Here is a 26,526-nt window from a genome sequence, read left to right as displayed (position 1 = left end):
AGAAATTAAACGAGACAGATACTCCATCTGAATACTTTGCTCCTTCAGACCTTATTCTAAGCCATGTTAAGGTAGTATTAGAATAACAGAGTCCATCAGAGCTGTTTTTGTGGGAAAATAAAAGCCAGATTTAATTAAGGTTATAGAATCGTAGAGACTTTTTTTTTCCATGAACACATTCAAATAAACTTTCAAAATATCAATGCAAAGTACATTGACATATGAAAATAACAATTCTCCATTGTGCTTATTAGCAAATTTATACTGCTCCCAAGTGGTTTATTTTTCTTTTCATGAAGGGCTTCAGTTACCAGTGTCAGCGATGGAATTGTTGCTAATGTCTCCCCACATCACAGAGCTTCTAAAACTTTATTTACACACTAGAACACAGAAGGTTTCACTTGAACTTATGGAGAAACTTCTTTACTTTTAGGATAATGGAGCACTGGAACAGGCTGCCCAGAGTGATTGTGGAGTCTCCTTCTCTGCAGACTTTCAAAACCTGCCCAGACACATTCCTGTGCAACCTGATCTTGGAGTGCCTGCATTAGCAGGAGGATCGGACTAGATGATCTCCAGAGGTCTCTTCCAACTCCTACCAGCCTATGATTCTGTGCTACTGCTTGTCAGTATCAGAAAGGAGAGCTTACAGCCCTCTTTATATAACCTGATGTTGGACTTTTAAATAGTAATCATAGTTTGGCACAAAAATCCGACTAAATGCTCTTGGTTGGCACAGAAGTCCTTTGAGATTTAGGTAAAGCTGTGAAAATAATGGAGAAAAGATGAAGCCAACATTGTCCTGGGTGACAGTGTCAACGTGGCAGTGCTGACTGCAGCACATTGCTGGTCATGCTCCTCATCATGACAGTAAGAGCATGGCAGACTGTGGCAGAGTGTCTGTAGCACTGAAAACTTCAGAAAGCAGTGAAAACGTATTGTGTTTCTATGATTATTATTTGTAACTGTTGGAGATGGGAGAAATGATTGAAAGTGCCATTTTTTAGCGCTCCTCGATTTACATGCAAAGTGATGCCTTTGAAAGTGCTTATTTAGTCTCGAGCTGACTAATTATTAATTACATTCTTTTCCTGTCTTGTCAGTGAGGGGCTGTTAACCCAAGCCTGCTGATTGTGCAAGATCACTCAGCAGTACAGGATTTGAAGACGTTTTGATGTGACATCAATTCAGACTGCTACTGTATGCACACAAGGATCCCTTCCCACTGCTCCGCTCGGCAATCAGATCTCTCCCCCAAAACATAAGCATCTGTTTGGACACTTTTGGTGCTAGGTGGAGAGAAGGAAACAAATTTAAAGTTGACTTCGTCTTTCCCTTCACTGACAATGTCCTGTGTTTGGCCTTGAAACGAGGCACCCTTCGGGGATCCTCATCCATCCGAGTTAGGAACCCCTGAAAGCTGAGCGCTATTTCCTAGTTATAAATAAGAACAATATTCCTGGCGGGTGGCAGCTAACGAGCGGTGGTGTGAACGGTGGCTTCAGCAGGAAGGGCTGCGGCAGAGCCCTTACTGACTGGAGTACTGCACGGTGCTGTACTTTGTCACTCTTCTCCGGGAGGTGCCAGGGGATGCAGTGCCCATTGCCTGGCCGAGGTGACAGTCGGCGCTGAGCATCTGCCCGGTGCTGCTCAGGCCCCCTAGATTTGCACCACCCAGGCTTGTCCCCCCGAGGCTGCTCATCCCAGACCCTGACATTACCCTCTCGGTGACCACTACGTTGTGGGCGTTCGATAGCTCCGAGGGAATATTTATTAAGCTGCCTGGCATGCCGGAGGCAGGCCTGAACACCCTTTCTGTCACCACCACATTCGACCCATCTACCAAATCAGGAATGCTGAGGGAGGCTGGGAGCCGGGAGTTGGGTGCGATCACCCTCTCTGTGACGATGACGTTGGAGCCGTCCGTGAGGTCAGGGATATCCAGCATGCCGCGCAGCTCAGAAGCAGACGCAGGACCAACAACTCTTTCTGTCACAACAACGTTGGATGCACGCAGAGGGTCAACGCAAAGACCAGAGGAGCCAGAGGTGTAGGTCTCAGTCACCGTCATGTTGCCGTGCAGCAGAGGATCTGGCATTGGCCTTGGGGGCTGGATGGTTGCCCCAGACGTGTAGGTGTTTTCCGTGACCACCGTCGTGGTGCCGACCGGGGGAGGCATAGGCGCGCCTCCGTTGACAACGATTGTGGTTCCAGGTGGCGGGAGGTTTAGATCACTTTCAGGGTTGGGAAAGCTGAGGTTAATGCCTGGCCAGGGTGGATTGACATCAGGGAAAGGTTCGATCTCTTTGCCCAGACAGATCTCTGCTAGGGTCTTAAATTTTGGTCCCAAGGTATCCAAATACGTTTCGTCTGTGTCTTCTCCGATGAAGCTGCAGCAACCCACAGAGCCAACAGGGGTACCGATTCCTTCGTGATCGTATATTAACAGGCAGTCATTTGCTGGTCTGCCTTCATCTTCATCTGCATACACAAATGCTTTCTGGAGTTTGCAAAGCCAGAAATAAAAGGAGAGCAGAGTGATTTGTCATCAGGTTTTTAACCACAAAGACTCAAAACATAGTAAGGCTTTCCCAAACCACAGTCAGGCCCAGCTGACTTGAAAAACAGGACATTAAGTGGACAGATTATATCATCAACAGTTCTGTGACCTTGAAATGAGTTTTATTCAGGTCTCACTGACATTGTAATCTTGTTTTTGCAAACATTTGGCATCTCTAATGTGGTGTGTCGTTGGTGGGTCTGACTGGGGGGTGAAGGAAGAGGCTGAAAGGGAGGGGAAAAGAATGTACTATTTGGGCAGCTGTATCTGGATGGAGCAGTAGAAAGAGGAGAGAAGCCGCATGGTGAGGGGAGGAGTGGAGAGCCAGGACAGAGGGGGTGGGATGGAGGGTTGGCCACAGCAAGGAAAGCTTGGTGAGCACAGATGGAAATGCATTTTTGAGCAGGACAGAGATCACTCATTTGCACTGGCTGTGGGAATGGTGAAGTGGTCAGTACAGAGGGAAGAGGCAGTAAATAGAAGAATTTAAAGTGAGTGAGGGCTGGTGTTGGAGGAAGAAGGTAAGGATGGAAGGGAAGTGGGTGAGCATTTGGAGGTTGAAGTGGTCAGTAAGAGAGGTAATCTGTGGGAGGCTGTGGCTGGCAGAGAGTTAATATGCAGTGCTCCCAGGTTTGGTGATCTCAGAGAAGTTCTTGTTCAGGACAAGACTTCTTTCTTCTCTCCTCTACTGAATCTTGCTTAGATTTTGAAACACAGCAATCCTTAGCTGTTAATTGGTGTTTTGCTGGCATGTGCAGTTACAGCATTTGTGCCACGCTCCATGCTAACAATGAAAATGGACCCATTAATCCATTAACCATCTGAACTCCATAGCATGACATTTTCATCCCATACATGAAGGCCAGATGTTATCTTACCAATTGCAAAGGTGCATATTTGTGTCACTTGCAGTTCAGAAGCCTTTTTTGGGGAACAGAAATAGCAACAGAAATAAGGAGGGAAGAGGGTTAAAGCCAGTTCATTAAGTAAGCAGTAGGGGAAATAGGTGGCAGCAATTTCACCAAGTTGCTATATTTATACACTGAAAAAGGTGGCAAATATATAAGTTTGGTGGTTGTTTGTGAAGCTGGAATAATTTAACTGCTCACTGCAATGTCCATCACTTTTATGAAAAGGCTGTTGAGTGATCAACTCCATGCCAGAAGCCCCAGAGCAGTACTACTCATCTTGTAGTTTTCCCTACTGCAATGGTCAGTTTTGTTTTTACGTCAGCCATAGCAGAGAAGATTCAATTTGAGTGGGCTTATTTTGGATTTCCACCCTGTAACTTGGGGAGGAGGCTCTATCAGTAGGCTTACAGATGTAATGCAAAGAAGATCTAGTAATTACCTCAGAGAAGTAGTTGTCTAGGAAGGCCATGTTCACTCCTCCTTCTCGATACTCTTTTATTGTTCCTCCAACTGACCCTTTTACTTCCCCGGTCCCAGAAATTCCTCCAGCTGTTCCGTAACCAGTACCAGTGCCATAGCCGACCCCTGTAGTTTCTTCAACACCAGAAGCTACTACTCCTCCTCCTCCATATGTGTTTGTATAGATGTCTGAAAACAAACAAACAAAAGAATAAAAGGAAAAGTTATCTTGCCTTTGCTCTGCACAAATTTACTTGGGATTTTCTTACAAACAGTACCGAGATCCTAAAGATATTTAGGACCAGATTGAGTCAGAGATCCATGCACGTCTGCCAAACAACGAAGCTGCAATAAAAATGAAGTCCATATTAGCACACAATGATGTGTGGATATGGCAGTCTGGGACGCGGTTTAGTGGCCATGGTGGTCTTAGGTTGATGGTTGGAGTCATGGATCTTTGAGGTTTTTTCTAATCAAAACAATCCTATGATTCTAAGATTCTGTGCTTCTGTGATTCTGTGCTTCTGTGATTCCGTGCTTCTGTGATTCTGTGACTCCGTGCTTCTGTGATTCTCTGCTTCTGTGATTCTCTGCTTCTATGATTCTGTGATTCTCTGCTTCTGTGAGTCTATGCTTCTATGATTCTGTGCTTCTATGACTTTGTGATTCTATGCTTCTATGATTGTGTGATTCTGTGATTCTATGATTCTCTGCTTCTATGACTGTGATTCTGTGATGCTGTGCTGTGATTCTATGATTCTATGCTTCTATGATTCTGTGCTTCTATGACTGTGATTCTGTGATGCTGTGCTTCTGTGATTCTATGATTCTATGCTTCTATGATTCTGTGCTTCTATGACTCTGTGATTCTATGCTTCTGTGATTCCATGATTCTATGCTTCTATGATTCTGTGCTTCTGTGCTTCTGTGATTCTATGATTCTATGACTCTCTGATCTTGACTTTACTCCTGAGGCTAGGCTGCATGTGTGTATGGACTTTAGAAAATCAGGGATTTACTTGTGCAGTTGGCTGGAGAGATTCTTCTGTCTGGTGTACATGTGTGATGTCTTGAAATTTGAATTAGGAGTGTACAGAAATGTATATTTATGCTCACTTTGGTGAGCATATTTATGCTCACTTTCTTCTGAAAGAAAAGGCTTTGTAACTCCTTTCACTTTTTCTAGTTGTTGGACTGTTAAGGAGGATTTGAGAGAGCAACAACGAATCGTAGTAACCAGCAGTGTTCAGAATGCAGAGTGAAAATAAATTACAAAGTCATACTTAAGGGATTTAATATTCAGATATTTTTTTTCTCATGTATCATAACAAAGACTGAGTGGTGTTAACTATTGGCGTGCAATGTAACAAACCAATTGCATACAGCAATCTTGGCCATGATTGCATTAAAGAACATAGGCTAAATTATGTTGTTTGTTTCATTTAATCTTGTTAAGCGTACTTTAAAGAATGTGAACCAAAGGCTCTCACCACAGCAGTGCTGAACAGTGGAAATAAAGTGAATCACATGTGTCTAAAGTCTTAAAGTTTTCAGTTGTCATGGCAGCAGAACTTCCCTGAGAATGTAGACTCTTAATTCATATTTATGCCCTAAAAATGTTCTCTTTTGATTTTACCTTAAGGATGAGAACGTTTTTGAATAATCAAGTCACAACAGAAGTTGCCTTGCAGAGTGACATTTCTTCCTGGTAGAAGATAGTGAAAATGGATCTGTGCCAGCATCTTTCTTTCCTGTTGTGGGGTAAGGAATGAGGGGAAAGAGAAAGTGGTGCTGCAGAGTGTGATTTATTCTCTATGGCCATGGAATTCCCTGGGGGAACCTTATCTCAGAAGCATAGATTTATTGTGCTATGCACCAGCTTTCAGTTTAGGCTGGTGCATGAATGGTCAGAAATTAACTGACTGCTTGATAGGTCTTCTTCTCCCTTACAGGAGGAAGAGCCTGGAAATTAGAAAGAACTAAACCTGTCAGTGCTGTGTTGTAAAAGAAAACTTCTTTCTTCTGGCCTCATGACTGATTTCTACTAAAACTGGTGTCTTGAAAAGAGCCTCCATTCCTGAGCTGGAATGATAGAAAATCTGCCTGACATTTGAAAGCCTTGGCAGCTATTTGAAAATAAATGTAGTTTGCAGAAATGAATCTGCTCAAAGGCTTAAACCTCAGATCCTTTACTCATACTGTTAGTCCTACTGGCATTGCGTTGAATATCTGGAGATGGAGAACTAGAGAAGTTGGGTTGTAGCTGAGAAACCAAAGTGCTCCTTGAATCAGAAGACACAAAGTTCTGTAAGATAGCTTTATGAGGGTGCACATCAAAAATGTTAGGACCTACTTACCAGAAGGTTCACCAAATTCACCTCCTGCAGCTGTTGTTGGGGCAAGAATGTGTGAGACATCCTGAAAAACAACATTTTGATACTTTGAATTATGACTTTATTAAATCATATAAGGAGTGAGCAGACTAAATTGCTAATGATAGCTATTGATTACCATCTCCATTTAAAAAAGAGGAAAGGAAAGGAGAAAGGAGAAAGGAGAAAGGAGAAAGGAGAAAGGAGAAAGGAGAAAGGAGAAAGGAGAAAGGAGAAAGGAGAGGAGAGGAGAGGAGAGGAGAGGAGAGGAGAAGAGAAGAGAAGAGAAGAGAAGAGAAGAGAAGAGAAGAGAAGAGAAGAGAAGAGAAGAGAAGAGAAGATGGCTTGTGTTGCCTTGTCCTACTTTGCACTGAAAAACACTTGCTAGTTAGTATTTCATCTGGGTTTAGCTAACTGAGCACAGCTTAAAGTCCACAAACTCCATCTGCAGATGCTAAGAATCACCTTTCATACCTGCCTGGGGACTTGGCAATGCCAGGCTTCTAGCAGAAGGTGACAATGCTATAATCACTTGCCTGCTTCTAGTCAAATGCAGTATTTCTGCAGATATGAGCTGCTGTGGGTTTTAGAAATATGGGATGTACTGACCCTGTCTTCAGGCTGTGCACCTTCTATTCCCCATGGATGAATTGCTCCTTCTGTGCACTCAGGTACTGGTTCAAATCCAGTTCCAACTCCACCTGCAGCACCAGGTCCACAGCCACAACAGTCGCTCATTGACATCAAAATTGGAATCACTGAACAGGAAATAAACAGGAAACAGGGATTTAGGACATCTTTGTCTCACAGGAATAGCTGCTTTTCTCAAAGGGCAGATGCTCAAGAACTTTTGAATAGTTGTCTTCAAAAATGTAACCTTATTGTGGCCTTTCAGTATCTGAAGGGGGCCTACAAAAAGGTGGGGAGGGACTTTTTAGGATATCAGGGAGTGACAGGACTAGGGGGAATGGAGCAAAGCTGGAGATGGGTAGGTTCAGACTGGACGTGAGGAGGAAGTTGTTCAGCATGAGAGTGGTGAGAGCCCGGAATGGGTTGCCCAGGGAGATGGTTGAGGCTCCATCCCTGGAGGTGTTTAAGGCCAGGCTGGATGAGGCTGTGGGCAGCCTGCTCTAGGTTAGGGTGTCCCTGTCCATGGCAGGGGGGTTGGAACTGGCTGATCCTTGTAGTCCCTTCCAACCATGTCTGATTGTATGATTCTACAAAAACGTTCAAAGCAAGCAGCCTGCAAGCCTGGCTTTCAGAATCCTTAGCTGCTTCTGGAAATGCATGTCTCTGGAAATTCAGAATAATTTGTACCTTTGGTTACAGCAAAGTGGGGGTGGAGTAGGGCTTCAACTCCAAATTTATGCCTATGCACCTGGGAACAGACTTTGATCTATCTCAGCTGAATGAATGTAAGTTGCATAGGAAAATTAAACCAACAGAACCAGTCTTGCTACATGCAGCATTCAGTGATAATCGTTCTCAGCATGTAAGCATGCATTTGTCTCTTCAGATATTGTAATTGGAAAGAAAGACACATTAGCAATAACAGGCATATGAGGATCAGTGGAGAAAGATCTGTCTGCCTACAGTGGCTAAGGCCCTAGTTGCAGTTTTCACATCACATATGTGTAAGGCTTAGAATTGTAGCAATCCCCAAACCCCAGTTTTAACAAAGGATGGCATAGAGTGAGTCAGGTTTCCCAAGGTGCTGTATTGTCCTGAGTTGTTTCAGAAGCTTGGTGTTGGAAGTTGCTGAATGCCTTAAACACCAACACTGAAAACACTGCACAGTTTAGAAAGGCACTGCAATATTTGTTCTGCCTGTCTTTGGGTCTTTAACTTAGGTGGCCAAGTTAGCAACCTCCTGTCACTGCAGAGGGAGTGGAGAGAGGAAGTTGTCTATACCAGACTACGCAGAGCATCTCAGCCTCTCAGTTTATCATCAAAAGGAACCAAAGAGAAAAGGGTAAAGGGTGAAGTGTGCAAAGTGCTACCTCACACTGTGCAGCTAAAGACATATTTACTCCAGGAGAGGAGACTGCCAAAAGCAGAAAGCTGATCTGTCCTGTAACATTAACCACCTGGCAACCACAAAAAAAACCCAGCCTTTTGCAGTTCCAAAATGTTGTGTTTGTTTCCTACCCATCAAAGTTCAAAACCCCAAAGAAACCAAAAAATCATGTGAAAAATCTGTTTCCTCTGGTTTTGTAGTCACTATTTCTGCACTGGGAAATTTTAGGTCCAGGCCATGAAATAAAGATGACCACATCTGACTGTGGTGGCCTGAGAAGCAATTGCTTGCATAAAATCTAACTTGAGGCATTCTCACTTCTGAAATTCCTATTTCTTCACAGATACCAGGACATATGACTAAGTAATCTGTTTTGATCCTGTTCCCACAAATAACTACGTGGTTTTAATAGATGCAATAAGGAAAAGGTTCAACATGTAAGATGATTATATTTATGATTCAACTACTGAAATCGGGCTTTGAGTTCAAAGGCCATTGGAATGGGCTGCCCAGGGAGGTGGTGGAGGCACTGTCCCTGGAGGTCTTCAAGCAAAGCCTGGATGAGGCACTTGGTGCCATGGTCTAGTTGACTGGATAAGGCTGGTGGATAGGTTGGACTGGATGATCTTGGAGGTCTCTTCCAACCTGCTTGATTCTATGATTCTATTATTCTATTCTTTACATCTTCTCCTACCCAGCTTGGAGCTGATACTTGTCTATCACTCCTAGGAAAGTAAAAGAAGTATGAATTGCAAAGTGTGAGTTGTGAGCGACAGGGACACCTCCTGTCTTCTGAATCTTCTACTAAACAATTTCACCCAGTCTGACGGTCTGAGAAGGGGATAGCAAGCAGCTGAGGGAAACAGCACTCTAAGTCTTAGGAAGGCAACAGTTATTTCTAAACGAAGCAGGTATATAAACATGTAGAATAGAAAGGAGCTATCAATCCTTTTGATTTAAAAGACATTTCTCCCTTTGTCAAACGGCCTATGGCAGCCAACAGGTTAAAAACCAGCTAGAAAAGTGACCTGGTCTTAGAAGGATTTTTGAAAGCCTCCTTCTATAAAAGGGAAGGAAGTTGTTTTCCTAACTTGATACTTACAAACGAATATTAATCCACCGAGGAACATCAGGCCAATGGCAGAGCCGCTAAGTGTGGTAGCAGATTCCAGACCTCTGCCGTAACTTCCATCTCCGTACCCATAGTCAGTGGCTGCAGTGTATCCTTCGCCACCGTCACCGTATCCATCGGTGTAACCCTGCGAGTCTGTGGTGTCTTCTGCAGGTCTGTACTCACCACCTCCTCCTGGCTCTGTGTCTACTCCACCTTGCTGGCCCCCTTCAATACCACCCCCACCAGCACCACCCCCACCAGCACCACCCCCACCAGTACCACCCTCATTCCCTGTAGCACCACCACCAGCACCGCCACCACCACTGCCGCTACCGCTGCCTCTGCCACCAATGATAATGATTCTGGTGGCCCCACTGGTGCAGTAATTGCGACTGTCACACTGACAGGCTTGCACAGGGATGATGTATGGCTTCCTGCAGCGTCGGCCTTGGCTATCTCTGACATTGACATAGATCCTATAGATGTAAAAGTCCATGTTCTGGTTCACTAATTCTGCAGAGGAAGCTTTAGGGAGAAGAAAAGGAAAAAAAAAAAGAGATTTAGACAAATGCTGTACAGAACTTTACATAGAACAAAATGAGGACTAACTTCCAGGCTCCACAGAGCTCTGGGCAACCTGATCCAGTGGAGGGTGCCCAGCTGACTGTAAGGCAGTTGGACTACATGACCTGTGAAGGTCTCTTCCAACCTCAGACATTGCATGAGTCTCTGATTCTATTCCCATGCTAAGTTCTTCAGTTACTTACATGCCTACAGCACTTCTTCCAAGGAGGAACTCCTGCAATTCATCTATGCAGGCTTTTTCTTTTGGAAAACCTGACCTAGATCACTTTTTAACTTGAGAAGTATAAAAAGGTCAAATGTCTTTCAGCTGCTTTTTTTTTTTTTAATATCTTTCTTCTGTTGCTTTTCCTAATTTTAGTTTTCCCAGTGCTGAAGGTGAAAATTGCAAGTTTTATGCTTCTGTGTTTCCTTTTGATTTCCCTCATTAGGTTTAGACCCATAAGGATGCTTACCATAGCTATACTCAAGTAAAGGACAGTTCTGCTGCCCTGGTTTCAAATTCATACATTCACAGAATGGTTTGGGCTGGAAGAGACCTTGAAGGTCATCTAGGTCCAACTCCCTGGCATTGTCAGGGACACCTTCAACTAGACCAGGTTGTTCAAGGCCTGGTTCAACCTGGCCTTGAACACCTCTAGGGAGGGGGCATCCACAACCTCTTTTTAGCTTCTCATAGAAGGTGATAACTAGATAAAGCACATGAGATAATTCTGATTCTAACCCTAATGTGTTTAGACATTATACATATATATATGTATATACACACATATATATCTATATACAAATCCAAAGCAACTTCTTGGATTTACAGAATCATAGAATGGCTTAGGTTGGAAGTGACCTGACAGATCATCTACTCCAACCTTCATGCCATGCGCAAGAACACCTCTCAACTAGACTCAGCTGCTCAAAGCCTCATCCAGCCTGGCCTTTGAACAACCCTGGAGGGGAGGCATCTACAAATCTACAATCCCCCTGGGCAACCTCTTCCCAAGTCTCACCACCCTTGTACTGAAGAAAGTCTTCCTAAGATCCAGTCTAACCCTGCTCTCCCTCAGCTTAAAATCATTCCCCCTCATCCTAGTGCTGGACACCCTTATGAAAAGTCCCTCTCCAGTCTTCCTGTAAGGACCCACACGAGCATAAAATCACATTTAAGTAATGGTATAATGGATCTAAAACCTGTTTGTTGCTTCTTAACAGGTTAAAGTATCCCAGATGAGAGCTTCTTACTATGGTCTATTTTGTTATAAAATGTGGCTTAATTTACCATTTAGTGATCTGATAATCCATGTAGTTTGAGGTTCACCATGTATGCTGAATGTGAAGGGGAGAGCATACGACTGAGTGTCTGTACCCTTTGCTGTAATAACCACTGATGGGGAATGCATACAGACTTTCCTTAGCTCGGTGTTAATACGTGGGCAGTTGTCATTGTCTTGTATTGAAAGCACAATGGTGCCTGTAGCAGTATAGCGAGGAGCTCCTGGAAGAAGAAGGGATTTGTAGTCAGAAGAGATAGTTGATGTTATAAATAACACAGTTCAGGTGGAAATATAAGGAACAGGGATAAATATTGAGGGAGAGAGCTTTGTTGCAGATAGCTTCATCTCTTTTCTCACCTTTGGTGATAGCCAGGACCTCTGCTCTGTACTGCCCATTGACCACATAGACTGATTCCCAGTCAACGACTTTGTTCAAAGTGATTTCACCTGTGTTTTGATTGATCCTGAACCAGGCACCTGGATCACGTCCTATGCTATACCTGTGTTTAGGAAAGTAAAATGACTCAGCATTATGTTCTTAATACATTCACTTTGCAAATTATGTTTGTCACTTTGGAATGTTTTCCTTTAGGTTGCACTAGGTCCTACTCTGTCCAAGTGAAATTCATCTGCAGACCTCAGAAGATGTAGACCAGCAAAATTATCATGGATAAAGTAAGTGTGTAGAGGTCTATAATATTCTGAAAGGGATATCACATTCTTAAGTAAAATCTTTCTGTACCTTGTATACTTTTACTAGAACTCTGTTGATATCAGTGTTTGAATCCACAGCTCTTTCTGTAACATTCTAGAGTTGTATTTGCTGACATAGTTCTCTGGTTTATGAAAACTTTTCAAACCTTTGTAAATTTGATGCATTTATATCTAAATAGATTAGTAAAAGCATCATGGTCCCATTAATTATCATGAATTTCAGTACAAAAAAACCCAAACCTCAAATAATTATTACTTTATTAAGACAGCTACAGAATGAGCTGGTAGTGACTTCTGATATAATATTGCTCATTTTGGGGGGTTTTCTTTTGGAGGTGTTAGCAGATTCCTCATTTGTAGCAAACATTTCAAGGAAAAAAATATTTTTGGGTTAGGTTATTAAAAAAAACCCTGTTCTAATTTGTTGATGTTGCAGCCTGTTAGAAAAATAGCTCTTTTGTCTATGCACAAAGAAGGAAAGGTCAGCAAACAAAAGCAGGCAGTGAAGAATATACTCTTCTATTGCTAATCTGTTAACCTTCTAAAGGCTATCTTTAAAGCCCCCCTTAAAATATCTATTCCTCATCCCACTGAAACCTCAGTTAAAAGAATCATTCCACCAGAATCACTTCAGACTGGATGTGAGGAGGAAGTTCTTCAGCATGAGAGTGGTGAGAGTGTGGAATTTGCTGCCCAGGGAGGTGGTTGAGGCCCCATCCCTGGAGGTGTTTAAGGCCAGGCTGGCTGAGGCTGTGGGCAGCCTGCTCTAGGGTAGGGTGTCCCTGGCCATGGCAGAGGGTTTGGAACTGGCTGCTCCTTGTGGTCCCTTCCAACCCTGACTGATTCTATGATTCCACCCAGGGAGTGAAACTGAGCAGAGCTTACACAACATTGGTTGCAGTGGTCCCACTGTCCTCATCGAAGGCTGTGTATGTTCCCACAACGTAATTTGCTCTTGTGCTTTCTGAGATGGTGAACACAACTGAGGATGGATTAAATCTTGGTGGTTCCATCACATTTTTCACTTCTATTATGAGAGGTGTTCCAGAGATTCGGTAGTCTTGTGCGACAGAGTGGTGAAAGGCAGCTACATTCCTGACACCAATCATCAGGGAGTGAGTTTGGAGATGTTCATAATTCAGTTCCTAAAAGATAAATCACAGAGAGCAGGGCTTGTTGTGATAGGGTGAGGACAAATGGGCTGAAGCTTGAGGAGGGTACATTTAGAGTGGAGATTAGGAAGAATTTCTTTACAGTTAGGGTGGTGAGACACTGGAACAGGTTGCTCAGGGAGGTCATGAAAGCCCTTTCCCTGGAGGTATGCAAAGCCAAGCTGGACAGGGCTTTGAGCATCCTGGTCTAGTGGAAGGTGTCCCTTCCCATGGCGGGGAGTTGCAACTAAATGATCTGTAAGGTCCCTCCCAACCCAACCCATTCTATGTATCTGTGACTCTATGAAGTGGATAATAATAAAAGTTCCTTTAATACTATGTACTTTTCCTTTTCTGTTTCAAGTGGTTGAGTGACAGTGCTTTTACTGCTCATTTAGCTTTGTTAGCAATTCATTAAAACTATTTTAAGGTGATTATTTCAACAGATGAATCACAATAATGCATACCTTAATTACTCTAAGGATTCCTTGATTTGTAGCTCGATCTGTAACAATTTCAAAGCAGTTATCTTCATTACCAGATATAAAGAAAAACTCTGCTAACCAGTTGTCTGAAAGCTCTTCATCAGCATCCAGAGCTTGTATTCGGAGCAGTTCTGAGCTGAGGGAGTTTTCTGAAATGCTTGCTGAAAACTGGAAGGAGAGAGAAATGCCTCTTAGCAAACACTAAAACATTTAATGTGAGGAAAACACAGCTGACTGCAGAGATCCTTTTGAGGGATGCTCTACCCACAGTCCCTCCCAACGTCATAAACCCCTTGTGTTTTGGGTAGACTGCGATCCTGGCTGCACATCTGTACACCCTCCAGTGTTTGTAGGGGCAACTTAGATGAAATGGATTTGTGCTTTCTGTATTAAAAAAGATGATGCAAAGATTGGGTTAATCTGTGGAATCTGGCTCTGTTGTGGATCTGGTCACCTGAATGATTTCTTTCACTCGGTGTCAGGACTAACTTCTTTGAATGTGAAAATGATCTTTGTGTGTATTTAAGAATTGGTGTGTAAGTGATGGATTGGATTTTGAGCTCACTTTGTGAGTTAAAAAAAAAGCCTAGATGAGGCACTTAGTGCCATGGTCTTGTTGATTGGCTAGGGCTGGGTGAAATGTTGGAGTGGATGATCTTGGAGATCTCTTCCAACCTGGTTGATTCTATGGTTCTATGAAGCAATGCTGGTTATCCAGTGGACCATTCCAATGGGAAAAGAATTTATGGGTTGGTAAGAGCTCTGTCATCAGCTGTGGTTTTGAAGAGGGTTTTGAAACAATGATGCTTCTTTTATCATTATAAACTTACAGAGCTTTGAGCAAGAGTGGGGAAGTTGTCATTGACATCAATCACTTTAACGTTGCAGCTACAAAGGGATGATATTCCATCTGCAGCTCCGTCCCGGTCTGATGCCTTCACAACAAGAGTGTAACTGCTGTGTTGCTGTCACAGAAAGAGAAATGAGTGTGTTAGAAGGACCACCTGTACCTCTTAAACACTGCAAATGTTCAGGTCTTGCTACTGTTTCCTAATGCACAAATTTGTCTTGGACATTTTATTGTAACATGGGAAAAAATGCATTTCTTATTTTGTATAAACCACATCAGCTTTTCCTTTTCCTTTTCCTTTTCCCCTTCCCATTTCCTTTTTCCCTTTTCCTTTTAATTTTCCTTTTTTATTTTCTTTTTTTTTAATTTTTCTTTTTTGTGTTCTTTTCTTTTTTTTTGTTCTTTTTTTTTCTTTCCTTCTTTTTCTTCCCCCCTTCCTTTTTCTTCTTTCCCCCCTTCTTTTTCTATTTCTTTCTTTTTCTTTTTTTTCTGTCTCTTTTTCTTCTTTTTCTTTTTAAAATTTTTTTTTTTCTCTTTTTTTCTCCCTTTTCCTCTTTCTCTTTCTCATTATCATTCTCATTATCTTCCTTTTCCTTTTCCTTTTCCCTTTCCCCTCTTCCTGCTTTTCTTTTTTTTCTGTTTCTCCTCTTCCTTTTTCTTTTTCCCCCCCTTTTCCTTATCTCATAACAGATATCCACCACCAAACCATGTTATTTAACTTTGGAAATTGAAATATTACCTCTCTGTCAAGATAATTTGCAAGATGGAGCTCTCCAGTATATTTATTCATAATGAACATGGGTGGACCTGAAGGTTCCTGACTTTCTATCTTGAAGGCAATCTTAGAATTCAAGTGATTAGGTTCATCTGCATCTGTTGCAATTATTTTCATCACCAGTGTGTCTAAGAATGAAAGAAAATAATAACAATAATAAAAACAGTCAGAAAATCTGTTTTGTTCCTGCAAACAACTCAACATCAAGGCAGTGCTAATACTTAATGTATAAACATTATCAATTCATTGACATTTAGAATAAAGAGGTTCAGTTGTGTAGTGTGGATTCCAATTGAATGCTAATGCTACTGAAGGTCAGATGGAGCAACAGAGATTTTACACTGAACTTTTTGAAGTCACCATAGAAACTACACAAAATCAGCTGGTACTGAGCCTGTAGATATTCCTGGAGAAGATCTATACAGTTTTTAATGACCATTTCTGGGAATCAGAAAAATCAGTGCTAATAGTGTGGCCAGCAGGAGCAGGGAAGTAATTGTGCCCGTTTACTCAGCACTGGTGAGGCTGCATCTTGAATATTGGGTTGAATTTTGGGTCCCATACTCCAAGAAAGACATTGAGGTGTTGGGGTGGGTCCAGAGAAAGACAACAAAGCTGGTGAAGAGCAGATCTGGTGAGAAGCATGAGGGAACTGGGGTGCTTTAGACTGCAGAAGCTGAGGCTGAGGAGAGATCTCTCACTCTGTACAGCTCTCTGAAAAGAGGCTGTAGCCAGGTAGGGGTTGGTCTCTTCTCTCTAATACCAAGTGTTAGAGCAAGAGGAAATGACCTCATATTGTGCCAGGGAAGTTTTAGGTTGGGTATTAGGAAAAAAAAATTTTCCTCCAGAAGTGGTCAGGGATTGGAACAGGCTGCCCAGGGAGGTGGTGGAGTGACCATCCCTGGAGGTGTTCAAGAAATGTGTAGACATGGCTCCCTGGGAAAAAAAATAAGTGATATTTCATATACCCTCAAAGGAAGTGTACAAGGAAGAGTAAAATAAGTGCAGATGTAATGTTGATTTTCTTTAATGAGAGGGAATTAATGGACTTATTTTAAACGTTCATATCTGAAAGAATTTGCATGATGGTATGGTTAGAAACTGGAACATTTAACATCTATGTGTGGGAGGAAAGGAGGAAGGAAGCATCACTGTTTGATTTTAGGCAATGAGCTGGGGTCTCAGCTCAAATAGCACTTGGAGAAGCATCTGCTGCTCCTTCTTCTGCAGTAGCCCTGCCCAATATGTGTCATTGCCTGAGAAAAAGTAGAATGAGCACCCCAGGTCTATATTAGCTGTATTCTGGGAGCTTCACCAACTGTACTGTAATAGGAACACCATAATTACTTACTGTCCATGCTGTTTTCTTCAATGGATCCTGTAAACACAGTTTGTGCAAATATAGGAGGGTTGTCATTTATATCCAGAACTCTGACTCGAAGTTCAAGAGGTGGTTCCATATCTACACCCGTCAGGGAGTGTTTAGCGAAGCAACGGATCTAGATAAAGAGATAGGCTCACTTTAAAACCAGAAGTGAAGCAAGCAAAGTGACACTCTGAAACAAATGAATTTGTCTCCTTCTGCTCTCTCTGCCCCACCCTGGGTCTGTCGTTATAAAGGTGAAAGGAGAAGGAGAGTACTTACAACAAACACTGGGGTTATTTCTCTGTCCACTATGGATGTTATATTAATTTCTCCTGTTCTTGGGTTAACCACAAATATTCCATAGGGGGCACGATCAATTCCAACTCCAGAGATGCTGTATGTGATTGGGTTGTTTTCTTCACAATCTGATCGGATCTGCAATGAGACACGGGAGGAATTGATGCCAGTTTACTGAGGACACCTGCAGGGCTTTTTTCCTTATTATTAGTTCCTGTAACAATTTCTCTGTCATTTCAGTTTCTCAACCACTTATCTCAAGGTTCAGTGGCCAGAATCAGTAGAAGGCTCTCTACAAAACAGCCTCACTTTAGGTGCTGCATAAGGCTTTCTATCTCTCTAAAATCTTCTGGCAGGGAGGTGGAGAGACAATCTCCCAAGCATTGTGGCTTGACCTCACACTGTGGCTGGACTTCGTTAAGGGCACAATCATGATAGATGGTAGGCTGAAGATGAGCCAGCAGTGTGCCCAGGTGGCCAAGAGAGTCAATGGCATCCTGGCCTGCATCAGGAACAGTGTGGCCAGTAGGACAAGGGAGGTTATTCTTCCCCTGTACTCAGCACTGGTCAGGCCACACCTTGAGTGCTGTGTCCAGTTCTGGGCCCCTCAGTTCAAGAGAGATGTTGAGGTGCTGGAAGGTGTCCAGAGAAGGGCAACAAAGCTGGTGAGAGGTCTGGTACACAAACCCTATGAGGAGAGGCTGAGGGAGCTGGGGTTGTTTAGCCTGGAGAAGAGGAGGCTCAGGGGTGACCTCATTGCTGTCTACAATTACCTGAAGGGAGGTTGTAGCCAGGTGGGGGTTGGCCTCTTCTTCAAGAAAAGACTGAATGAGGCACTTAGTGCCATGGTCTAGTTGACTGGCTAGGGCTGAGGGATAGGTTGGACTGGATGATCTTGGAGGTCTCTTCCAACCTGGTTGATTCTATGATTCTATGATGAGAGAACAGGAAGACCTCTTCACTCTGTTCCCTACAGAAGTGAGGCACTATCTTTGAACATTTGCTCAGGGGTTTCTCAGGGTGGGAGAGAGAAGAAAACTATTGCAATCTAGTACACACGCTGCATAGGAAGAGACTGTGGTTGGAGGTGTTCAGGAAACAGACTGACAGCAATGTTCTTGGAAGCCTTTGATCACTTCTCACAGCCATGTGGGTTCACCTCATCAGACTCTCAGCAGAGCTGGAAATGTTGCCTCATCTTTCCTTTATTCTATTCCTTGCTTTGACTACTCTCAGCAAACATACTTTCAAATCACTTTGTTTTTATCAGTCTGGCTTTGGAAACACTTCCTTGTCACTGAGCACTTGTTTTACTTTCTACTTACTCTGGCAATTGGATTCCTCTTAGAGTTATCTTCTCCTTCTCTACAAGCTGCAGCAAATTTGATCCATTCACGTTTTTGTCTTCTGAAAGTTTTCCATCTTGCTGTGCCATTTTCATTCCACTCTTTTACCTGTGACAGAGAGTTTCAGTATCATATGACCAGAGACTTCAACCCATTCTAGATTCATACAGACATTTAGAATTCACAGCAGCAAGGAGTAAAGAGATCATGTGGGGTTTTAGGTGTCTACGAGCCCCAGACTCTAAGGCTGTACATGCTGCTGCTGTTTTTGAGATACACACTTAGGTTCAGAACTTCTCCTGAGAGGGTGAGCAGGTTATTACCTGCAACTATTTAATATTTAAATATGTTTTCAATCTTCAAATTCAGAAATGTCTTGCTTTGGTATTTTCCAAATGGTGGTTTGTTTTTTTTTTTTGCATTGATTACATTTAATTTGACCAGAAAATTGGTTTCTGAAGAAATATATATTACCTCTACATGAAATCCTCTGCTGAAATCCAAGAGCACCTGCAAAGCAAGAACAGTAAGAAGATCAGCAGGGTAAAATCCAGTTAGCAAAGCCCAGTTGCTATGCATTGCTGTGCTGCAGGATTGGAGCAGTACCAGCTTTCAAGTCTCCTGCAGTCACTCATTTAGGTAATGGCTACAGGATTTCCAGAAATTACTTAGTGCATTTTTTCCCCCATTACATCCATCACTTGAATTCCTTGACAGTTAGCACCTTCAGAATGAATTCTGTCTTTCAAGGCAGAACTGTGAGTTCGAATGGATGTGCCACAGCAGATGTCAAGTTATACCTACACCAAAATGCAGCTTTCACAGCTTTATAGATTGCAACACCTCAGCTAACAAGAGAAGTGCAAGAATTATTATTAAGAGGTATGTCAAAGAATCCAGAAAAGGAGCATTTCTAAATTCTAAAGGCTTTTTTCAGGTTTCACTTCTGTTTATTTAGAAGGCCCACAGCAGAGCTGGATTATTTAGCTATGGAGTTGAACCAAAAATAATGAAAATGGTATCTTGAAACTTCCCAGTGAGGACTGAAGAGATGTAAGACAGAAAGGTCACCAGGCAGTGCAGTGGGCTTTCACCTGACATCTAACTGTGCAATCAGTAAATAAAGGTGGCTGGATCAGCTGCAACATGCAAACAGCTTAAAGTTAAACCAATACAAACTCCTCAAGTTCTCGATTAGCACAATTTAAAATGGTTAATCTTGTTCCTTAATAAGCTGTCAAAGTGAAGTTCGCTTGGTGAATGTACCTTTTCAGAGCAACTCTTTTGGATTTAAGCCTGCCTCTGGACAAAAAAAGATGAAGGATATGAGATTTGCAGGGCTGGATGCTTGCTTCTTTCATCATTAGGAAAAACAAAGCAGCCAAGTGACTCAAAATGTGTTGCAGGGTTTCTCATCTCTCACCAAATGTTGCTAACAGCTGCAGCTACCAATTTTCCACTCTCCTTCTAATTTTTCAGTACCATAACTCTTTTTGGCTGGCATGTCTTATCTGGTAGATTTGATGTCAGTTACACTTGGATAAAACCTGTGACAATCTTACTATCTGTGGTAGCTTTACCTCGTGGGACTTCCCTCTCTTCAAATCTATTGTATTGTTCTGTCAAGGCTGGAAGATGAGCACAGAATTTGCTCCCAAATACTTCATATTAAACCAACTTACATGCCACAGATTAATGAACAACAGCTTCATTCTCCTTCCTCTCTCTTTCCTCTATTCCCCATCTACCAGCATGCTGTAAGAGGTCCACCATCTGTCATTTTACAAGGCAATGTCTCCAGTGTTCTGATCTTGCCCAGAACACTCCCCAGGACCTTGGAACATAGTGGCTGTCCTAATCTGTTTTTGAATGAGAAATTTAGGCTGTGGATTTTCCCATCTGGTGTGTATGTACCTTAATATTTATTGGATTATTCATGGGGTAAGGAATGGATTTTCTTGTTTCTTTAAGCAAGCTGTTGACATAATTGGTTAAGAAAGGTACTCTGCAGGAAAATCATTATGGTATGTTCATCTTGGGCTAAAAACATCAATACATCTTTTAATCTGAGTCTGTGTCTTGGTAATATTTAGATCTTCAGATGGATTCAAACTCATTGCAGCCATTACTCTTCTCAAAGAGGGGACAGTATCAGTTTCCTTTTAAACTGTGAGGTTGTTTCACCCCAGTGGGAGTTCAGACTTGTCCTTTTGTAACACCCTTTGGAGCCTGGGGAAACACAGGAGAGCAGAGGGGGCTCATTGCACCCACACCAGAGAACCTGAAGTCCACCAGAAATAGCACTGATTCAGTGTCTCTTATCAACTCATCTCACGGGCAGAGGAGAACCTACTTTGGTAAGTACAGTGAAATCCACTCCACCCCTGGGCTGAAATCTATTCTGGCATGCAAGCAATTGTCTTGACCCAGAAAAGTGCTGGTTTACACCTCCCAAAGCAATGCTAGTGAATCTTGTCTGCTGTCTGCTTCCTGTGGCCTATTCTGCCATTTAACAAGCGGAGCTCCCTTCCCACATCCAGCCACATCACCCTCATACTCAGCAGGGCTGACTGCAAAGCTGTCATGAGTATTCTGAAGTAAGTCTCATGCTGTAAAGAAATCTGTCCTTAAAGGACATGAATATCCATAAAGCACTTGATTTCATCCTATAGGGAGTTCTGTTCTGAAGCGGTGAAGAATATACATTGCACACTGGAGTGAGCACCAATGATGGGAATGTCAGGAACTCGTTCATGGGTAATGCAGGGGACTCTAAGTTTAGGCTCTGTATTTTCACATCTGTCTCATGCTAGGTAATGCAGGTTCTTGAAAGAAGTCTTGCTGGGTTTGTATCCAGAATCCTTAGTAGAGTCTGTGGTATTATTTGAAGAGGCTGATCCAAAGAACTTGCTATCACCACTTGGAATGTCTCTCTCAGCTACTGCTATGGAAGGAGAGCAGGCAGACACCACACAAAGTTGTCTCATTCCTCAGCTAAACCTCAGCAATTGTGGAGTGATATCTGTCCAGCTTGCTCCAGGGGCAGAGGTTCTCCACTATCACCAGCAGTTGTCTACTTCTAACAACCTCTTTTATCCTACTGCTATTCCCAGCACAAAGTACTGACTCCTAGCAGCTAACTAACAGGTAGTGAACAAAATTCCCTTCTAAACTATTATCCAAATCCAGAACTTTCTATCCATTTACTGCTTAACGATAATTACAGCAGTAGGAACCACACTGGAACACGTGTGGTGTGTCCTAAGCACTGTGGGGCAGGCAAGCTGGTCAGAATGATGCCAGGATTTGCTGTCCTGTTAGTGTCTGAGACAGTGAGAACATGGAAACTCTGCAGAGCAGCAGGAGGCTTCTTGCACAAGCTTTCTGGTGTGGGTTGGGAGAGGTGGAGGCAGGAAATGTGTTTAAGGTGAACGTCATTTGTGCAGTGACCTGTCTGAAGGCTTGTCTCTTATTGCAGTGGTACAGAGCCTGAACTTCGTGTCCAAAATCACACCTTAGAGTCACACTGAAGTTATTCTGGGTATATTCTGATGTAACTGGGAATAGAATGAGGCCCATAGGATGTGTATGGGTCTCTGCACCTTCAAAGCGATTTACAAACAAGAATTAACTAATCATTAATTGAGTGCCAAGCAATATTATATGCAATTATGGAATCCTCCCTCCTCCACCTACTCGAATCTAAATGACTGAACACACCTTGAACATCTTCCCAGCATTATTCATATTGGATCTGCTTCTCTCTCTTTGAAGTCAACAGCGGAATTGTTCCTGGCCTGGCTGGGAGGAGTGCTGAGAACTCACACATTATGTTAGTCATCGGAGTGCCATGGTGGCTCTGGTTGTGTCAGCATTTTGGGACTTTAAGGTCTTTGTTACGCAGCCAAAGCTCTGACTAGTAAAGGGTTGAAATCACTAACCCTTCCCTTTACTCATCCTGCATCTCCTTTAAAAATGATATATCAATGAGTATGAATCATGAGAAGCAGAGCTCGAACACAAGACAAACCCCTCCTATTTGAAGCTAGAAGCCATTTGATCTTAAGTCAAACCAGAAAGGTGTTTTTATCTATAATTCTCATTTTGTAGGTCAGCAAACAATATTCTTCCAGCTTAAAGGGGAAGAGTTTTCAAGCTGATTCTTCTGACATCTCATTGCCTTACTCTGCAGAACTCAGATGCCTCTATCACTTGCTGTGTTTGCATCTGACATGAACGTTCTGTATTGCACCCAGGATGGAGAACCCATTCAGTAGGAGTATGACAATGGTCCAGAAAAATCTATCCCAGAGTTGGAATTATTTTATTCAAAGAACTCTCCACTTTGGGGAAGTTTCCACTGGGATTGCTTCCGTTCTGCTGAGTCACACAGAGATAATGAACTTCCATCCAGTAACTGAGCTTCGCCATTAGAAAAATGAAAGGAAAAGCAATGTCAGTGCAGGGTGTATGCCATTATCATTCAAATTCGAGTTTTCCAATTAGTCATGCTAAGTCTCCTCCAGAAATCTCCTCAATAAAACCTGAACTCATATCTGGAGTGCTCCAGCTGCAAATACATATTTACTGAGGGGCCAGTTTTACTTAGGAATGTAGAACTGCAGACTGAAGAACCTCATCATAGGCAAGAGTTCCTGGATACAGATTTGCTTTGGTTTTTCTTTCTACAAGAAAATTCTTTGGCAGAAGAGCCTGCAGCTTCCTGGCCCCATCCTAGCAGATGTCTCACATGCATATGCTATGAGAGGATTTGGCCCCTTAATATTTTTGTGTGCAACCAGGTTAGGAGTAGGAGGGGTAACCGTAGCCTACCAAGTGGAAAAAAAAAAGAGAGTAGCATAGATAACACATGGGAAAATGCAGCCAGACAAAAGTGCATGTAAGAGATGTGGTGAATTTACAACTCTTAGGTGTCACATGATAGCTGGCAGGAGAAGAGTCATACCTGACCAAACAGGTTATTTCCATGAAACGTGTCTGTGCAAGCACCAGAGAGAGAACTCCCTTACTCATGAGAATAACGCCTCTGAAGTCAGGTGAGCAAGGGTTGCAGAATCAGTCCCACCAGTGGTGAAATGAGTGTAGGAAATGATTAGTTTCAGGGCTGGAAAGTTTTTGTTTCTTTCATTTCTTTTTAGAAAGTGTATTACAATCATGTCTGACTGCAGTCACACAAGGTATGACTGCACAGCTGTTGTATTTGGGACAGCTATTAGCAGTACAGCAACCTCGACGCACCGTTCAGACAGGTGGTTCTCAGGAAAGACTGATCAAGCTGAACACCAAGGCTGATTCTCAGAACAGAAGACATCAGATACATCATTTAGAGCTTATTTAATCTCTGCAGTTTGTCCATCAGCTTTCTACAAAGGGCTGGAACATGCTGTTTAGCTGCACAGGACACCATGTAGGCTGCTATGCATAAGAATAACAACAACAACAACTCTATCCTCTGGGTAGTAACAGCTGAAATATTTGATAGCCATCCAACCAGAATGGTAGCTTTCACAAATGCTCTTTTTTCTTGACCCAACACATATCCTGCATCCACCAGGACTACAACGAGAACATAATGAACTAATGGAAATGGCTCCAGAGGGGCCAAGAGACGACACAGCAGTAAAATTACTTTTGAATGGACATGTCTTGGTGCAGTCAACGTTTTGGTTTCAAACTGCAGCACATCAGGAGCATGCATCAGCAGGTAACTGAGGAAAACAGCCACTGATGCTGCCTGAAGGTTCCGAGGTGCTGGTGTGATGTGCAGCCTGCCAAGCTCTGAGACCTCTGTGCTGCGCTAAACAAGCAGAAACTCATCCAAGCCCCAACTGGCTTTTGCCAAGTTGTGTCACTGTTTGCTCAGCAGCTGTCCTGGGCTGCCTGCTTCTGCTTTGCTGGCTGCAGAGCTGTCACCCAGCATTAATGGATAGTCTTTTGAAAGTAAGTCTTAGGATTGGATATTTTGTAACAACAAGCACTGTTCCCCTGATGATAACATGTCTAGAGGGGCCAACGAGGAGAAGTTAACAAAGAGTTAAGCTTCCCAATACGTTGTGTAAAATGTAAAATTAGGTGAAATCCACAGGATAAAACTACAACTACAACTCTTTTCCATCTGCAGGGCTTTAAACCTCTACCTGATTTCAGAAAAGCAGCAGAGATGAGTGAAAATAATCCATCTAAAATCAGACTGCAGCAGCAGAAAAGCCTAGACAATTCTTTTAAGTCTTTTTTGGGGGTGTTTCTATCCCTTGATGAAATCATTCTACAGCTATATCGCTTGACCTTAACCACAACTTTCCTTTTACAGTGAGAAAAACAAACCCAAAGAGCAGCACTTTCATCATGAGTTCACTTGCTCAGCAAGCACATGGCGGCTCACAAACTAAGGCTCTACAGGACAGGAATTCTCTGTAATAATTGGCCAACTTTCGGCTTTCACTCAGCTAAGGTGTCACTAAATGTCATATTTTCTCTTGAATACAGCTGCAGAATTTAGTCAGCTCTTGCTCATCAGCTTAGACAAAGGTTTTGCTCTTCATATTCTCTCAAGTGATAAAAAAAAATAGACATAGAACCAATTCTACCCAGTCAAATTATTAAGGTCTTTATAGTACTACTTTCATTAATAACAACACCTCCTTAAATAGTCACCACAGAAAACATTCACCATTCAAGCATTAAATGTAGAAAGTCACATACTGAACACCAACAGTCTGCAGGGAGCCAAAATCCAAAGGAACATTTGCCAGCATGTAATGGAAGATCAAATCATTTATATAGAGATCTAGGGGGAAAATAGACTACTTGTATATAGTTTCGGGAAGTTCAGCTTAAACCAAGCACAGCTTTGGCTTTTGGCAGTAAATTCTGCACGATGCCTTTTTTTTTGGGGGGGGGGTGGGGTGCTAGTTTACACTGTAAAATGCAGTGGTCTGCTGAGGAAGACTAGAGTGGCATACCCCCAGAGTTTACAAATAGCGTTTTAAAGTCTGACTTACCAACAAAAGCAACAGGAAAGCAGCCGTTCGGTGAGGGAGCCAATCCATGGCATCTGACTTCTGGGATACAAGTCCAACTGAGTTATGGTTACAAGCCTGTTCCTTTTCCCCTCCCCCTCCCAGCTCTGGTGTCTATTTAAAAAGACACTCGGTAGATGTCCTTATACTCAGCCCTTCCAGGTGTCTCTGCCTCCCTCTGAGGGAAGCACTGAAGATGCTGTATAACAGAGTGTCTTTCCCCACCCCAAAATCCTGGGCTGGTCTCACCTGAAACGCTTGACAACATTATTATTGCTTGCAGGTAAAAGCTAAGAGACACACCTTAATTCTTATTGCACTGAAACCCTTTGTTGGAGAGGAAAGGGGACGTTTGAAGAGCAGAAGGCAGGCTTCTCCGAGGAGATACAGAGCGAGTTCTAAATTACTCACAACATAAGGAATCATTAAAATGGTAACTTATCATTGCTTTGAATGCAATTACCAGTTTTCTCCTTGCACCCAGTATAATAGCAGAGCTTAATGAGTGTTACCGTGAAGAATATGGACTTTAACAAATGGTTCCTTTGAATGAAATTCTAAGGCCTCTTGTTTCCTTCCAGACGTGGAGCAGTCAGTTCCGTGCCTGTCGTTCACAGCAGTGCAGCACTCAGAGCAGAGTGGGGTTGGCAGTAAAGTGGTGACATGAATTTGGGGAAGAAAAACAGTGGTTTGTTCATTAGATCATGAGCAAGGAGGCTGTTTTCACCAACTTGTGCTATACCTTTCCTTTCCTATGGGTTGTGCTCTCACTGGCACGGTGGAGAAGGAGGTGTTCACATGTGCTGTGCCAGACGAATTGGATTGCTGCTCAAATCAACATCTCAGCCTGCTCCTGGCCTCATTTCGGATGGCACGAGTACAAATACATGAGGGGTGGAGAAATCAAAGAGGATTCCCCAGTTTGCTCAGCAATAGGGTCCCTCACTCCTGCAGCAGAGACGTTACAAGTCCCTCCTTGCACCCTTGGGGCACCTGAACTGACCCAGAACGGGCAAGAAAAAGATAAGAGTGAGCTTCTGCTCTGCCACTGAGCCTAGGAGGGAAGTTCAGTGTGATTGGTGTGCTCTTGAGCCTGCAAGCCCACCACAGTGTGGACACTTCCCAGGACTGAAAGCAAGCACAGCACCTCCTGGGATGAGGTTTACCATGCTGGGTAAGCAGTTTAGCAACAAGCTATGGCTACATGCTGCTTGGCACG

The 26,526-nt window shown here is 42.9% G+C and overlaps 1 protein-coding gene across 1 annotated transcript; it reads right to left on the bottom strand.

Annotated features, from left to right (window-relative positions):
• LOC135189882 (desmoglein-1-like) lies at window positions 1-25,347 on the bottom strand. The gene is made up of 16 exons (XM_064170643.1): window positions 25,290-25,347; window positions 18,742-18,777; window positions 18,247-18,375; window positions 16,904-17,059; window positions 16,610-16,757; window positions 15,223-15,386; window positions 14,464-14,598; window positions 13,616-13,801; window positions 12,883-13,142; window positions 11,641-11,783; window positions 11,289-11,504; window positions 9,422-9,958; window positions 6,912-7,060; window positions 6,288-6,348; window positions 3,911-4,119; window positions 1-2,500 (listed from the first exon to the last, which is right to left on the bottom strand). Exons 1-16 carry the CDS (start codon window positions 25,335-25,337, stop codon window positions 1,529-1,531), a joined length of 3,549 nt encoding a protein of 1,182 aa, XP_064026713.1. The 5' UTR covers window positions 25,338-25,347; the 3' UTR covers window positions 1-1,528.
• Between the last annotated feature and the right edge of the window lie 1,179 nt (window positions 25,348-26,526).

Source organism: Pogoniulus pusillus, chromosome 34 (genome assembly GCF_015220805.1).
Source record: "Pogoniulus pusillus isolate bPogPus1 chromosome 34, bPogPus1.pri, whole genome shotgun sequence".
In the NCBI taxonomy this organism is placed as follows: Eukaryota; Metazoa; Chordata; class Aves; order Piciformes; family Lybiidae; genus Pogoniulus; species Pogoniulus pusillus.
The sequence above is the reverse complement of the archived record's forward strand: the minus strand, read 5'-3'. Positions and strand labels throughout refer to the sequence as shown.